The sequence below is a fragment of the Tupaia chinensis genome, unplaced genomic scaffold, assembly GCF_000334495.1.
Source record: "Tupaia chinensis unplaced genomic scaffold, TupChi_1.0 Scaffold000683_1, whole genome shotgun sequence".
In the NCBI taxonomy this organism is placed as follows: domain Eukaryota; kingdom Metazoa; phylum Chordata; class Mammalia; order Scandentia; family Tupaiidae; genus Tupaia; species Tupaia belangeri.
In genome coordinates, this window is record NW_006160206.1 from 478819 (window position 1) to 493203 (window position 14385).

Sequence of the window (14385 nt, forward strand, 5' to 3'; positions counted from 1 at the left end):
TCTTTCCCTCTCCTTCTCTCTGTTTCTCCATTCCTCTCTGGTGAGTGCACATACCCTCTGGCAATTAAAAAAACAAACAAACAAACAAAACAAGAAACTTGGTTGCCTGAAAACTCATGTAAGAGGAGATGGTTGTCTGTCTTGTGTGCCCGGTACTTTCTGCAGAGCCCAGAGAGGCAGGAGGTGCTGTGGCATCTCGTTGGTCCTTCCGCATGGAGTCAGAGGCCACTCTTGGACAAATCCGTAGGAGGCAGGGAGGCTGTCTTACGAGAGTTGGTTTCTTCAATGAGTGCGATCCCTACTGTATCTTTTTTTCTTTCAAATATGCACTAGTGGGAGGTCTGTTTGGTTTGTGGTTTGCTGACTTGTGCATTTGTTGTTTCATTCATCCCTTTATACTATAAATATTCATTGAGGGCCTACTGTGTGTCAGGGTCTGCGCCCGAGCTGTATGTGCAGTGAGGAAATCAGTGACGGCCCGCTCGTGAGAACAGGAAGAGATAAAAGATGGAAATATAAGTGACAAAGGGCTCAGAGTGACTGGAAGGGTCCTACTGCACCCCACCCCAGCGCCTGCCCTGTTGCTTCCTGAATGCGAACTCAGATCCGCCATCATTACCACTGAGTGTAAGTGTGGCACTTACTACAGGAGAGGGAAGAGGGGTGCGTATGGCAGTCCTGCCTCCGTCTCTCAGTGTGGGTTCTGTGGTCTCTTCTGTAATCTGGGGCTTTTGGCAACCACACTGCCGCCTCTCTGAGTAACACGGCAATGCAGTCAACAAGTGTCCCATGTCCTGGCGGTAAAGTCACTCCCTGACAGCGCGGCCTTCTCTCCTTCCATCTGACTCCCTGCTCCTCCCTCCCTCAGAATTCTTGACTTTAGAGATCTTGGGCAAGCTGTCTCTCCTCTCTGTGCCTCAGCCCTCTCCTTGTGCAGTGGGGGTTATGGTTGAGGCTGAAACGCGGTCGTGTTTGTGAGCGGCTTGCTGGGGGCAGTCAGCCCTCCATGATGGTAGCTGGGTGTGTGCTTTAAAGGAATGGGAAGATGAACTTCAGCTTACTTGGGGGCGATCTGGCCCTGGGGGGCTGGGGACATTTTTGATGGTCACAACAGGGAGAGGTTCTGCTGGCATTTGGTGGGCAGAAGCCAGGGATGTGTAAACTCCCAACGATGCACAGGGTGGCCCCTCACGACGGAATTGTCTGGTTGAAGATGTCAGTACTGCTGAGGTTAAGCCTTGGCTCAATAGGACTTTGAAAACCAGCAAAGGCGAGGCTGGGTGATGGCACACCAGTTACACAGTGCCCTGTGGGGCGGCTCACCTGGGAAGGTTGCGGCTTCTCGTCCAGAGACTGCGCTGAGCACGCCGGGCACGTGTGCCCCTGAGCTGAGCTGGCTGAGGCTGGGAGGTGGACTGTGGCATGGGGACCCTGCTGGGGGTGCCTGTCTCTGTACCTCTCTCTCTCAAGAAAGAAAGAAAGAAACTTAGAAAAGAAAAATCCAGACAAAATCTGTCCTATGACAGATTTCACATGTTTTACCCTCACTAGGCCTCAGGTCCTTGCCTGAAAAGCAGCAAGCAGTATATGTCAGCTTTCACACCTTAGTAAGAAGGCATTGGGACTGGGACCAGCAGTTAGTGTAATGGCTATGTTGCTGGACTCCCACGTAGTTGACCGTGGTTCACGTCCCGGACCCGGTGGCTTAAACTCACGCCGGGCGCGTGTGCGTGCGTGCCCAAGATCCAGAGAGGAGAATAGAGGAGAAGGGATTGCGGCGTGGCCATCCCCCTTGGGGGGTGATTTCTCGCTTTCTATCTCTCTGTCTCTCTCAGTCTGTCTGGCGAGCGCACGCGCCCTATAGCAAAAAAACAAAAAACAAACCTCTTGTAAAAAAAAAAAAAAAAGAAGAAGACGACATTGGGACTAAGTCTTTTCATGTTTTTTTTTTTTTTTTTTTTTTTTAAAACAGAGATTTTTGCTATAGGGCGTGCGTACTCACCAAAGAAACAGAGACAGAGAAATAAAAAGTGAGAAATCACCCCCCAGGAGGGATGGCCACGCCACAGTCCCTTCTCCTCCATTCTCCTCTTGAGATCTTGGGCACGCACGCACACGCGCCCAGCCTGAGTTTTAAGCCACAGGGTCTTGGACTTGAACTGCAGTCAACTACGTGGGAGTCTAGCAATGTAGCCTTCACGCCATCTGCTGGTCCCTAAATCTCTTCACAGTTTGCACAACGCCTCTACACCTCTTGCTTGACTCTCTGGTAGCCTTGTGGGAGGTGGGACTGGCACTCCAGGGAACAAGTGAGAAAGTCCCTGGCAGGGAGAGCACTGCTGTCAGCTCCAGGCCACAGAGCTGGGAGAGAAGGAGGTGAAAGCTGGGCCAGATCTTCTTCCCATCACTGTCAGCCCAAGGCCATTCTCAGGAGGCCATGCTGGGAAATGTGGCTTCCCCTAGGCAGTCTTCCTCTTCTCTGTGCCGCCATTTTCCTTCATGGCCGCTGGCACTGGCCGTGGTGTCTTTGGCGTTTAACAGCCAGCGCTCTCATCTTCTCCTTTCCCACATTCGTTCCCCGTGCTCGGTCCTGCTCTTCTCTACCTCCAGCCCTGGCTGATTCCAGAGCATTCCATCAGTTGTCACTCAGGCCCCAGGAGTCAGCCCTGACATGCAGGGAGCAGATGAGGCACGGCAGCCCAGTCGCTTTCTCCGTAAAGAAATGATGGCATCGCCCTGTGCTGGCCCTGCCAGCTGAGCACACGTGTCTCGCCAACCCCCGTGACTGGGAACTCCACGGATGAAGCCAGTGCAGAAACGACCAGGCCAGCACTAGCCATGGAGCACGCATGCACATCCTATTACCGTGTTGTTCAGGGTTCGGTACAAATTATCCCTCAGAACCATTGTTCATTGTTGCTTTGGCACCTGCTCGTTATTAGGATAAAGGAAGGAGGGGACTGGGTGGTGGTGCGGCTGGATCCACGTGGGAAAGGCCCCAAGTTTGTGTCTCGGGGCCTCCCCGAGCACACCAGGGACCGACATGCCTGTGGTCTGCACTAGCACTGGCTGACACTGGGGCTGGACCAGGGTTTGAGGACCCTCTGTGCATCTCTCTGTCTCTCTCTCACTCTGTCTTTCTCTCTTATGGAAAAAAGAAAAAGAAAGGAAGAAAGAGAGAGAGGGAGAAAAGAAGAAAGAAAAGAAAAAGGAAGAAAGAGAAAGAAAGGTTTAAAAAAAAGGAAAGAAAAGTAAATTCACATAGCAAGGAGGGTATGAAGGGCAATGTTAAAATCTGCCAGGCTGTGGGGCTAGCAGGTGGCATGGTGGTTAAGGCACTGGACTCCCACATGGCTGACTTCCATTTGAGTTCCCAACCTGGTGGTCTGCTTTCACGCTTTCCCTCTTTCTCTTTCTTTGGTCAATTTAATAATAATAATAATAATAAATAAATAAATGAAATTAAATAAATAATTCTTAAAAAAAATGTAAAAGATCTGCCAAACCTTGCTGTGTCCTGGCCGCTCCCTAGTGGGAAGCCCATTAGGCTGCCTATCCAGGCCATCCCCGCTCTGAGCGTTTCTGAGTGGAACCCTTTGAAGTCCGCTCAGTGACTCGAAGTAATGCAACATGAAATATTTAAAACAAAATTCTGCTCCAGCCACTTTCTCAGCACCAGAGCACACAACTTCGTTGCTCTGAAGTCTCTGGTTTGAATCCCACAACACGCTGTGATTTGTTCCCTCTGGAGCAGCAATGAGACGTATGAAGACAGAAAGGGCCAGGGCATCGCAAATAGCAACTTTAGAGCGTTGCTTTCTTGGGCTGCGTACGAAGAGGCCATGGGGCTAAGGGGTATAGGGTGCTTATTCTTCCCTTCTGAAAGCTCAGGGATCTCAGTGCCCACATTTGAAGGAGGCTTGGCGTGCAGGCGGGATGTCCTCACCAGGTGTCAGGGTTGCTGGAGTCTCGTTGGAAAGGCAGAGTGCAGGCAGGTTCTAAAAGGAAGCCCTCGGCCTCTGATGCTTAAAAACATCTTAAAAAGACTTCAGTGAGGTGTCAGCACTCCCAGCCACATCCTCGACAGAGAAAGGAGCTGTAAACCTGGCCTCTTTTAGCGTCGTAGTTTCTTTGAATTTCCCAGAACCCAAAAGGTAAGAAACACTTCCTTTTCCCATGTCAATAAGAAGGGTTGGGCCATCGGGGGGTATGGGGATCACTCGGGGGTTCGCTTTTTTCCCCAGCCCCTTATTTCTCCAAACAGGACTTGGGCCCGAGTACTCCTGTATGGCTGTGGCCCCCTCTCCCAGGCTTTGGGAGTGTCTAGAGCCAGGGTTCAGGATGCCTCAGTCTTGTAGGTGCCAGCTGACAGGCACTACCAGATCAAACCCCTTCCAGAAATTGATATTTTCCAGCATGCTAGGCCAGAAAGGGCAGGTTGCAATTTTTTTTGCTTAAATGCAAGGAAATGTGGCTACCCCTATCTACCACCAGTGTTTGCCTTGGGAGGGGTAAAGGACAGTATCTGAAATACTTTGAGACACCTCTCCTTGGCTGAATCTAGCCAGAAACCAGTTGGCAAGGGAGGCTAGTAACTGCGTCTTCAGAGGCCACTCCCCCTACCTTATGTGACAGAGCCAGGAAATGGCAGGTGTGAGAATCCCTGAGAAACTGACTGGCTCTGGTTGTTTCCTTTTATTGACATCGATGTGTGCTGTCCACTTCCAGTTTCTTTTCTCTTCCTACTACTTTACTGTGTTGGGTTTTTCATCTTCAAAGGAGACCCCAGGGATCTGGGGACAGGGTGGGTGGTATATTGGAGGATGCATTCCATATTCCTTACGCTTGTTTACTCTTCTTCTGAAGTATCCTTGGGCTGTTTCTGTGCCTGTATCCTTCTGTTTAGCATCAAGAGGACCTTAAATTCCCTGCCTTGATCAGGTGAGCTCTTGAGAAAGTACCATACCTGAACTTTTTGGCCATTTCATCTTCACGGAGGCTTGCCAAGATTTAGTTTTTACCCTATTTCAGTGAGGTGGGTGTCCTCCCATTTTGAAGAATACATTTCCAAATCGAGAGCATGACTGTGCTTTCTCTCTCCATTATCATTGGCTTTTTTCTCTTCCAACTTTGTAGAATGCCAACTTTTCTAGAAATAGCACAGATGTTGTTAACCTGAGCTCTCCCCTCGTCCTTAGCAGGATGCTTCTTGTATTCAGTGGTTACCTCGTGTATTCTCCCAACCTTCCTGGGGAGAAGTATGTCCAGGTATTCATAGGGGGCAACCCAAATGAGATTGTTGCAGCTGATTGTGCACAAAGTCCAGAGGAAAGCTAATGCTGATCCCTGGTTCCCTGGGTTGCATCTTTGGGGCCCGTGATTCATTTTGCTGTTTTTTTTTTTTTTTTTTTTTTTTTTGCAACTCTAAAATGGTGTTGTGAGGGAAGAGGAGAGGAGAGAGGGTTCCGGAAGAGCTCTTCACTCTTTCTGGTGGCAAAAGGCAACAGAAAACCCTTCTCTTCAAGTAGATAGTGCATCATGTCATTTGGTCTTTGAATCTGAGCATTATGGACTCCAGGAGACAGTGGACAGAATGTTCTACCCACGTGACAGCACTGGACCCATGAGCCTGTGAGGGGATTTTGCCCCAAGCAGGGGGCCTTTTTGATTCCACTTGTGTCCAGCTTCTTTCTGGAGTTTTGCTCTCACTCTTGGCAAGCTGTCCATCTCTGAGCGGCCTGGCTATGAAGCGGGAGCCGTGCCCACAGCCACAGAACCTTCTCCGTGACCCACCCCAAAGCTTTGGGACAAGGGCTGACTTGATCCTTTTAGTCTTCTCACCTTTCTCTGTCAGCTGCCCTCAGACTTTCCCCTGGGCATGCCCCGTTACTGGGTCAGGAGAAGAGGTGGTCTTCACCTCGAGGCACAACGACAGCCCTGTGTACACTGTGCCTATACACCTCTACCACTGCCAGCCAGTTCTGGCATCATTTCATCACACGTGCGTGGGAGGAAGAGGAGCCTCCTTCCTTCCCACTTTCTGTCTGTTCAGTGGGTACAAAAGCGGGTCTGTCATCTAGGTAAGTGGGGAGCAAAACACATTCTAGAACTACCATCCAGACGGTGGTTCTTCCTGCCTTCTTTCAGCAGTTTCCCTATAAAAGCTAAACCAAGTTCTTGAAACAGAAAATCCCATGAATAATCCCATCATAGGAAATCCCATTAATAAAACTTCTGTTGCATTTTCTCCTGTACTGGTAGAAAAAGCAAGGTGAAGAGTTTGAAAAGGGAGGATGTAGCTTTCATTGAGGTCTTCTAATGTACTTACCTTGTGAAACTGTTAAAACATTTATTAGTTTGAAATGCAGTGGATTGAGACAGCCATGAATGTTTATGGAGAGGCCTTCGAGGCCAGACCCTTCACGTGGATGAGTATGCCTCAGTGAGGGCATCCTTTCCTGGAGCAGCAAATTGCAAATAGCCTGAAGTGGGAGCATTGCATGGATATTCTTTTTTGACAGAAAGGCGAGCTCTAACCAATCACTGCACTGTCCAGGATTTGCAGAGGGAGTGGTGCCACAGAGTTGCACATTGTAGGAAGGCTCCCTTCTCATTTTCCTCCAAGCCCACCCTCCACTGATCCACAAGACTGGATCCCAAGGCAACGATGCGAAACAGTTTATATGGTTCAGGCATGCAGCTCACAGATGTGGGGGCTGCTGAAACCTGAAACCTTGCTAAGTCACAGCTGTCTTGGAAAAAAAAAAAAAAAAGATCCAGAATGCAACTCATCTGCCAACTTGAGTTTTCTCCTTCATTGGCTACCCAGCCCTGGGACTGATCCGTGGCTTCTCTGCTCCGATGCCTTCGGTACATCTCCAGCCTCCTCCTCCCAGGTCTGTCTCCTCTTTCTTCTTTGGTGTTCCTGCACACACTTTAAGAGTCTGACCGTGTTGTTCAGGTGACGGCCACTGTCCGGTTTTGTAGAACTGCCTGGGACCCCTGGGGCCAGCTCCTCTGTGCTCGAGTAGGAGTGAGGTCAAATCAATAAGTGACCGTAATAAGTTTCCTGAGGCTGTCGTGACAAATGACCACAACCTGAGTGGCTTCAAACAGCAGAACTGTGTTCTCTGTGAGTTTGGGAGGCTACAACTTTGAAATGGAGGCATCGGCAGGACCTCGCCTCTTCTGCGGGCTCCAGGGGACAATGCTTGCTGCTTCCAGCCTCCAGCCTGCTGGCTGCTGCTGGCAGGCCATGGCGTTTCCAGGCATCGCTTCCGTCTCTGCTGCTGTCTTCACATGGCCTTCTTCACGCTGTGTGTCCTCTCCTCCTCTGATAAGGACACCAGCCGTTGGATTTAGGGCCCATCCTGAGTAGGATGAATTCTTTTTGAGAGCTTTAACCAACCCTATTCCAAATAAGGTCACGCTGCGAGGTTCCAGGTGAAAGCGAGTTTCTGGGGGTCGCTCTTCAACACTCTGCAACTGACCTTTGGGGATACTTATTTCCTGTTCATACACACAAAAACACTTAACGTTATTAAAGGTTTTTTTATTGGGTCTGCGTTTTTTTGTGCAAAAATGCATCATGCCTTTTCTGATGACCCAGTATTTAGGGACCAGCAGGAGGGGTGAAGGGTTAATGCAGCTAGATCACACATGGCTGACTGTGCAGTTTGAATCCTGGACCCAGAAGCTTGAAGATTATGTTAGGCCCATGTGCGTGTCCAGAGAGATGGTTTGTCCAAAATCTTGAGAGGAGAATGGAAGAGAAGGGATTGCGGCATGGTCATCTCCTCTGGGGTGATTTTTCACTTTCCCTCTCTCTCTCTGTCTCTCTACCATGAGTACACATGCCCTATAGCAAAACTGTTTTTAAAAGTTTATTTATTTCTTCCATTAGTAAGAAAGACCACACCTCTAGCAGGGTCTTTTTATTTTATTTTTTTAAAGAATTATTTTATTTAACTTTATTTATGTATTCATGTATTCATTTGTTTATTTCAGTTTGACCCAAGAAAGACAGAAAGCAAGCTGCCAGGTCCAGGACTCGAACCATGGTTGGCCATGTGGGACTCCAGTGCTTTTAACCACCACTCCACCTGCTGGCCCCTCTAACAGGGTCTTTTTTTCTTTTTTCTTTTTTTATTATTTTGAGAGGTTTTTGCTATAGGGTGTGTGCACTTGGCAGAGAGAGAGAGAGAGAGAGAGAGAAAGAAATCACCCCCCAGGGGGGGATGGCCACGCCGCAATCCCTTCTCCTCCATTCTCCTCTCGGGATCTTGGGCACGCACGCACAGGCGCCTGGCATGAGTTTAAGCCACCGGGTCCAGGACTCGAACCATGGTCGACTACATGGGAGTGCAACGACATAGCCATTACACTAATTGGTGGTCCCATCTAGCAGGGTCTTGATGCCACTATCCACTCCCAGCCTTAGCCAGTCCTAGATCATGGGCATGTGTGTGTCCCTTGTGTTCAGGGAAGTCTCCAGATATGAACTAGGAGCCTTCTGGAGTGGTTCAGCCTCAAAGAGTGTCATGTTTTATCACTGTGCCACTGTCTGTCCCCAAAAACACTTCTTAAAAAAAGTGTATCTCCATGAGAAAGAGAAAGTCAGGGATCCTTGATAGGGTCTTCACACTGTGATCCTTACTCAAGACCAGTAGCTGCCAAGATTCTGGGTATGCCCAACTTGTTCAGGTGGCCAGAAATGGGAGCTGGGTGTGTAGCTGGTTCATATGGCCTCTCCAGCATTGTGCAGCAGCATTACTGGTTGGGCTGACTCCTTAAAAGAACTTATATGGGGACCAGCAGGTGGCGAATTGGTTACGACACTGGACTCCCATGCAATCGACCACAGTTCGAGTCCTGGACCCAGCTGCTTACAACTTACACCAAGTGTGCCTAAAATCCCAAGAGGAGAGTGGAGGAGAAGGGACTGTGGCATGGCCATCCCCCGGGGGGGGGATTTCTCAATTTCTATCTCTGTGCCTCTCTTCTGTCTCTCCAGCGAGTACACACACCCTATAGCAAAAATCTCTCTCTCTCTCAAAAAAGAACGTATGTGTAATAGTTGTATGTATTTATTTATGTATTTAATTTTATACCAGAGAGAGTGTGTGAGCATGAGAGGTGGAGAGAGAGAGAGAAGAGAGAGAGAGAGAGAACCACTAATGGGATCTGGTCTTGCTGCAATCCCTCTTTTCTCCATTTCTCCATCTTGTTAGTATCCTGGGCAATGTGCATGTGCCCAGCATGTTTTTCAAGCCATTGGGGCCTGCATTTGAACTGTAGTCAGCCATATGGGATTCCCTTTGCATGGGGCTTAATTACTGCATTACAGGGCCAGCCCGCATTGTTTTTAGTTTGAGTGCATTTAAAAAGTTAATCGGGAATGGCAGTTAGCATAATGGCTATGTCGCTGAACTCCCATGTAATCAACCGTGATTGAGTACTGGGCCTGGTGGCTTAAAGTCACGCCGGGTGCATGTGCATGCGCATTGTGCCCAAGATCCCCAAAAAATTCTCAAAAAAAAAAAAGTTAATCAGTCATTTACTTTAATGGGCTGTGTTTCCTAGTCAACTCTCTTTGTGGGCTTCATTGACTGTATTGTTCTCTCACAAGTGGGGCAGTATAGCCCAGAGGTTAGGAATGTGGGCTGAAGACTACCCAGCCAGGGTTTGCCTCCCACCTGTCTCTTTTGCTCACCGCTCTGGGATGAACTGTGCCCCCCTGAAATCATATGCTGAAGTCCTAACGTCTAGTAGCTTAGACCATGACTGCACTTGGAGATAGGGCCTTTACAGGGTAATTAGTGTTAAATGAGGTCATCAGGGTAGGCTCTAACCCACCGTGCCTAGTGAGAAGGAGAAATTAGGACACAGACATGCCCAGGGAAGACCATGTGGGGACAGAGGGAGAAGACAGCCATCTCACACAAGCCAAGGAGAAGACCTTACAAGAACACTGTCCTCCAACACCTTGGCTTTGGACTTCTACCTGCCAAGACCATGAGTATCTGTGATACTTGTTATGACAGCTGGAGCTGACTGATACACTCCCATCTGGGCACAGCATTGAGCCTGTAAGCCCTGTTCCCTTCTCTGTAAAATCAGTGTTCTCGTGGGGCTGTGGTGAGAATCTAGTAAGAAAACGCTCCACACACTGCCTGGCGTGTGGTTAGAAGACACTCGGCGGTGCTGGGACCCCCCTGGTTCATCTCACCAGCCCTCTGCCTTTGCACATTGAGCAGTTTCTGGTCATTCACTTGGCAAACCTTCCCTGGACCCCACTGGTCCTGTTTCCTTTGTGCTTAATAAGGATATAATCAGTGCTAGGGACATTTCCTTTGGCCACCTTCTTGGAAGAGATTTTTCGGAGTGCTCTCTGTTCTCTAAGCCACCTTTGCTGGGCACTAGCCATGCAGTAAGCTCTGTAATGGGAACACGCGTTACCACGTGTCTAAGCCAGGGTCCAGGGTGCCCCATGGCAGTGGCAGATGACAGCAGGAAGCCTTCCTGTGGGCCCCAAGTCGAGCCATCAGGCGACTCCCAGCTCGGGAAGGAGAGGCCATGGACATGCCTCTTGGTGACCGTGGCAGCAGCACCGGGCGTTGGTTGAGGGCTTCAGAAGGAAGCAGGAGGCTAAAGCCCTCGGGGCTCACGGGGCATTTCACACCTGCCCATTTCTCACTGGCAGGGTGTGGCTCTTGGGCTCTTGTTAAATAGTTTGCAGTCCTCTGTCCTCGGGCTTGCTGGCCCCAGTGGAGTGGAGAGGACAGCGTATGGCCTCCTGTCATCCCTGCCAGCCTCCTGAGCTCCTGAGCGTTCCTCTCAGCCAGGTAGCACCCCCTCCCCGCCCCCTCTGGCCCTGGTGCCTCCAGCCCTGCAGGCCTTTTTTTTTTCTCCCTTTGAAGTCTGAACCTCAGAGCCATGACAGGCAAACAGGATGCTCCTCTCCCACACACGAAGACTTCAGACGAGACACTGGGTCACACCGCATCCTGCCGCGCGCCGGGTCCCATCTGTTGTGGTCCTGGGGTGGGAGTGGATACAGGGCTGCATGCTGGGGGGCGGGGGGACTCTTGAAGCTGGTTCCTTAGGCACACTCTGAACCTCCAGTCCAGATCTCAAACTGGACGAGCACCTGAACGTTCCCTCGGGGGACTCCTGTACCCCACGAGGACTGAATCGTGCAGGTGATAAGGGACAGGGACACCTCTCAGCATATTCATGGCAGCCAGGGCTAGTGGCATTCCTTATCAGCTGTCTCGCCCCTAGCTATGATTTCTCTGTTTTGGGGGATTGAGAAAATAATAATAACTTCTCCAAACCTCAGCAAATTACAGTCATGTCTAAGATTGCAGGATTGCTACAAAATGAGCCCATGTGGGGACCTCGGGAGGTCTGGTCTTTTGAGCAGTTAGAGAACTGGGGTGAGGCGGGAAGGGCCCTGGAGAAAGCAGGTACGAGCTTAATGGTTTGAAGAAAACCACAGTCCTTCATCCTTCACTGGGCCAGGGACTCTGCTCGTAGCGAAATGGCTCGGGTGGTTCTCCGGCGGTTGAGCTGTCTCCCACAAATGGAGGTGTAAGAGAGTCCCAGTTCCCTCCTGAGGCACGGCACCTCCTCCAAGCAGATGTTCGGGGCCCTTTGGTCACTCAGACATCTCATTTACAAAATAGTTGGGGTGTGTGTGTTGGGAGACGGCAGTTTTCAAAGATGTCAGGGTTTTACCACCCACTCGATAACCCCGCCTGGCAGAGAGCAACATTCTAGACAGCGCTGGAACTTTCCACTTGGTTTTGCCTATGCTGGTGTGGTAAGTGAAGGTACCAGGGCGTGCTGCGTGGATTTTTAGTCTGCAGCATGTCCTGGAAGTTAAGTTGAAAGGTCTGAGAAAGAGATGAAGGTTCTGAGAAAGAGAGTTCTCAAAAAGACATTGCACTCCTGGACTCCTTCTCCTAGACATTTTTTTTCTTTTCTTTTCTTTTCTCTTCTTTTCTTTTCTTTTCTTTTCTTTTTCATTTTGCATCCAGGCATGTGCGCTGATCAGAGAGAGAGAGAGAGAATGAGAAATCACTCCTGGGTGTGTGTGTGGTGGGGGGGGCAACGCCACGATCCTTTTCTTCTCCATTCTACTCTTGGGATTTTGGGCATGTACACACATGCACCCGGCATGTTTTTCAAGCCCCTGGGTCCAGGACTTGAACCACACAGTTGACCATGTAGGATCCAGCCACCTTAACCACTGTGCCACCTGGCTGACCTTCCCCTAGACCTTTTGTAGGGCGAGGGAGGAGGCTGGATGGCATAGGGCCAGGTAGGAGTTATGGGGGGAGTGGATGCTGGGAATAGGGACTGTGGCCCAGAACAGGTCCGAGGGAAGCCAGAGGAGGCTTCTGTGCCAGAGGACAGGACTTCAAGCTGTGATGTTGGTAGGTGGCAGCCCTCTCCGCAGGAGGATTTAGACTTGGCCAGGGGTCCTCCTTGTCACCTGACATACCTTAGTACTGTTTCTTCCTAGATATGTGCCCCTCAGCCTGTCTGAGCGTGCAGGTGTTTGCTTCAGCCCCCCACTGACATGTTGTTTCATCTGGACCTGTTCCAGAATCCCCTCCTCGCTAAGACTAGTTTTACTCCCGTGCCTGGCATTCAATGCACCTCATTCTGTTTCCTGGCATGGTCATTGGTCTGTTTGAGATCTTGGATGCCCTGATTTACTGGAGATCTTTTTGTAAAAAATGTACTTATTATCATCATCATCTTGTTTATATTTGAAGATCTTAACCATGTTGGCATCATCTGATATGATGGTGATTTTTTTTTTTTTTAGAAGTTTTTGCCTCAGGGTGCATGTGCAGCCTGGAGAGAGTGAGACAGACAGAGACAGTAAGAAGGAAAGGGGGAAATCCCCCCCGGGGGTCAGGGATGGCCATACAGCAATCCCTTCTCCTCCATTCTTCTCTTGGGATCTTGGGCACACACACGCACACTCTCCTGGTTGATTTTCAAGCAACTGGGTCCAGGGCTCCAACCGTAGTCGGCCATGTGGGAGTCCAGAGACTTAACAACTACTCCATCTGCTGGCCCCAGTGATTTTTTTTTTTTTTTACGTTTTTTTGGGGAGGTTGTTTGTTTTTGCCATAGGGAATGTGTGCTCACCCAAGAGAGACAGTGAGAGGAAAAGTGACAGATCATCCTCCAGGAGGGATAGCCACACCATAATCTCTTCTCTTCCATCCTCCTGGGATTTAGGGTGCACACACACATATCCAGCATGATTTCCAAGTTGCCAGGTCCAAGACTTGAACCATGGTCACCCACATGTGAGTCCAGTGCCTTAACCATGATGCCCACTTGCTGGCCTCAGTGGTAGTCTTTTTAAAACCCCTGCCTCTGCTGAAACGGTTTTCATTCTGCTATCTCAAGCCGTTAGAGAAATATGTCCCCATGTTGTCTATCCAAAAGCAGCGGAGTTTCCTAAAGGACCACCTGACAGAGGGTATGAGTCTACACTTCCCTGGGAATACAGATGTGTCTGTTCATGTGACTCTCTAAGCTATATATTCCATTAGGATTATTGCATGATGACCCAAACCATCCAGGATAGCTGTCTTATCTAACACGTCATTTACTGTAGCGCTCTCCCTGTGTTTTTGCACATGTTTGTATTGTTTGGCACAAGGTAGGAATTTAATAAATATTCAGTAGAATTCATGGCCCGGATTAGCCTCAGCCTTCAGATTCTTTTTCTTTTCCCTCCTTAGATCTTCAATCTCATGAAATATGACAGCTACAGCCGCTTCCTAAAGTCTGACTTGTTTTTAAAACACAAGCGAACCGAGGAAGAAGAGGAGGAGCCGCCCGATGCTCAGACAGCAGCTAAAAGAGCTTCAAGAATTTATAATACATGAGACCCACGAGCTGAGGCTGGCCACTTTACAAAGCAAAGGAACTTCCTCTCAGGACCGTGCAGGGGTTCTCATTGCTTTGTTCTTTGTAAGGACTCTGATGTACAAAAGCCTTCGAGGGGATACTGTGTTTTATTAACTGCTTAACCAGTGAGTTTTGCATGATGGCTAATCTTACATAAAACAGCAAATAGCTTCGACGTTTCCATTCACAAAACAAACAGATTCCTTCAACACTGGACACCATGAGCATTTGATAGCTTCATTAAACTTCATGCGAGGTCACAGAGGGAAAATAGCCTTTTAGGTCTTCGCCCTGCCTCTCTGCTGAGGAGTCGTGTGGGTCCACAGACTCACTGGGCAAACGATGTCATGCATGGATTGATCTGACAAAGCCAGGCCACAGGGGCTACAGCCTGTCAGTGGCCGTTGGGTTAAATATTTCTCGAGAGCAAGTTCAGTGTTGGAA

The 14385-nt window shown here is 49.4% G+C and overlaps 1 protein-coding gene across 3 annotated transcripts in view; it reads left to right on the forward strand.

The window, feature by feature from the left end:
* Nucleotides 1-14124, forward strand: part of RGS10 (regulator of G protein signaling 10) — a 50189-nt gene extending 36065 nt beyond the window's left edge. For 2 of the 3 annotated variants that reach the window (XM_027776565.1, XM_006160397.3), the window contains exon 5: nt 13773-14124. In XM_027776565.1, coding sequence (XP_027632366.1) covers nt 13773-13919 — 147 coding nt within the window. In that variant the 3' untranslated portion in view covers nt 13920-14124. Of the gene's footprint in view, nt 1-433; nt 628-13772 lie in introns of all 3 variants that reach the window. The other variant, XR_003551411.1, reaches the window with a different exon arrangement.
* Nucleotides 14125-14385: the final 261 nt, after the last annotated feature.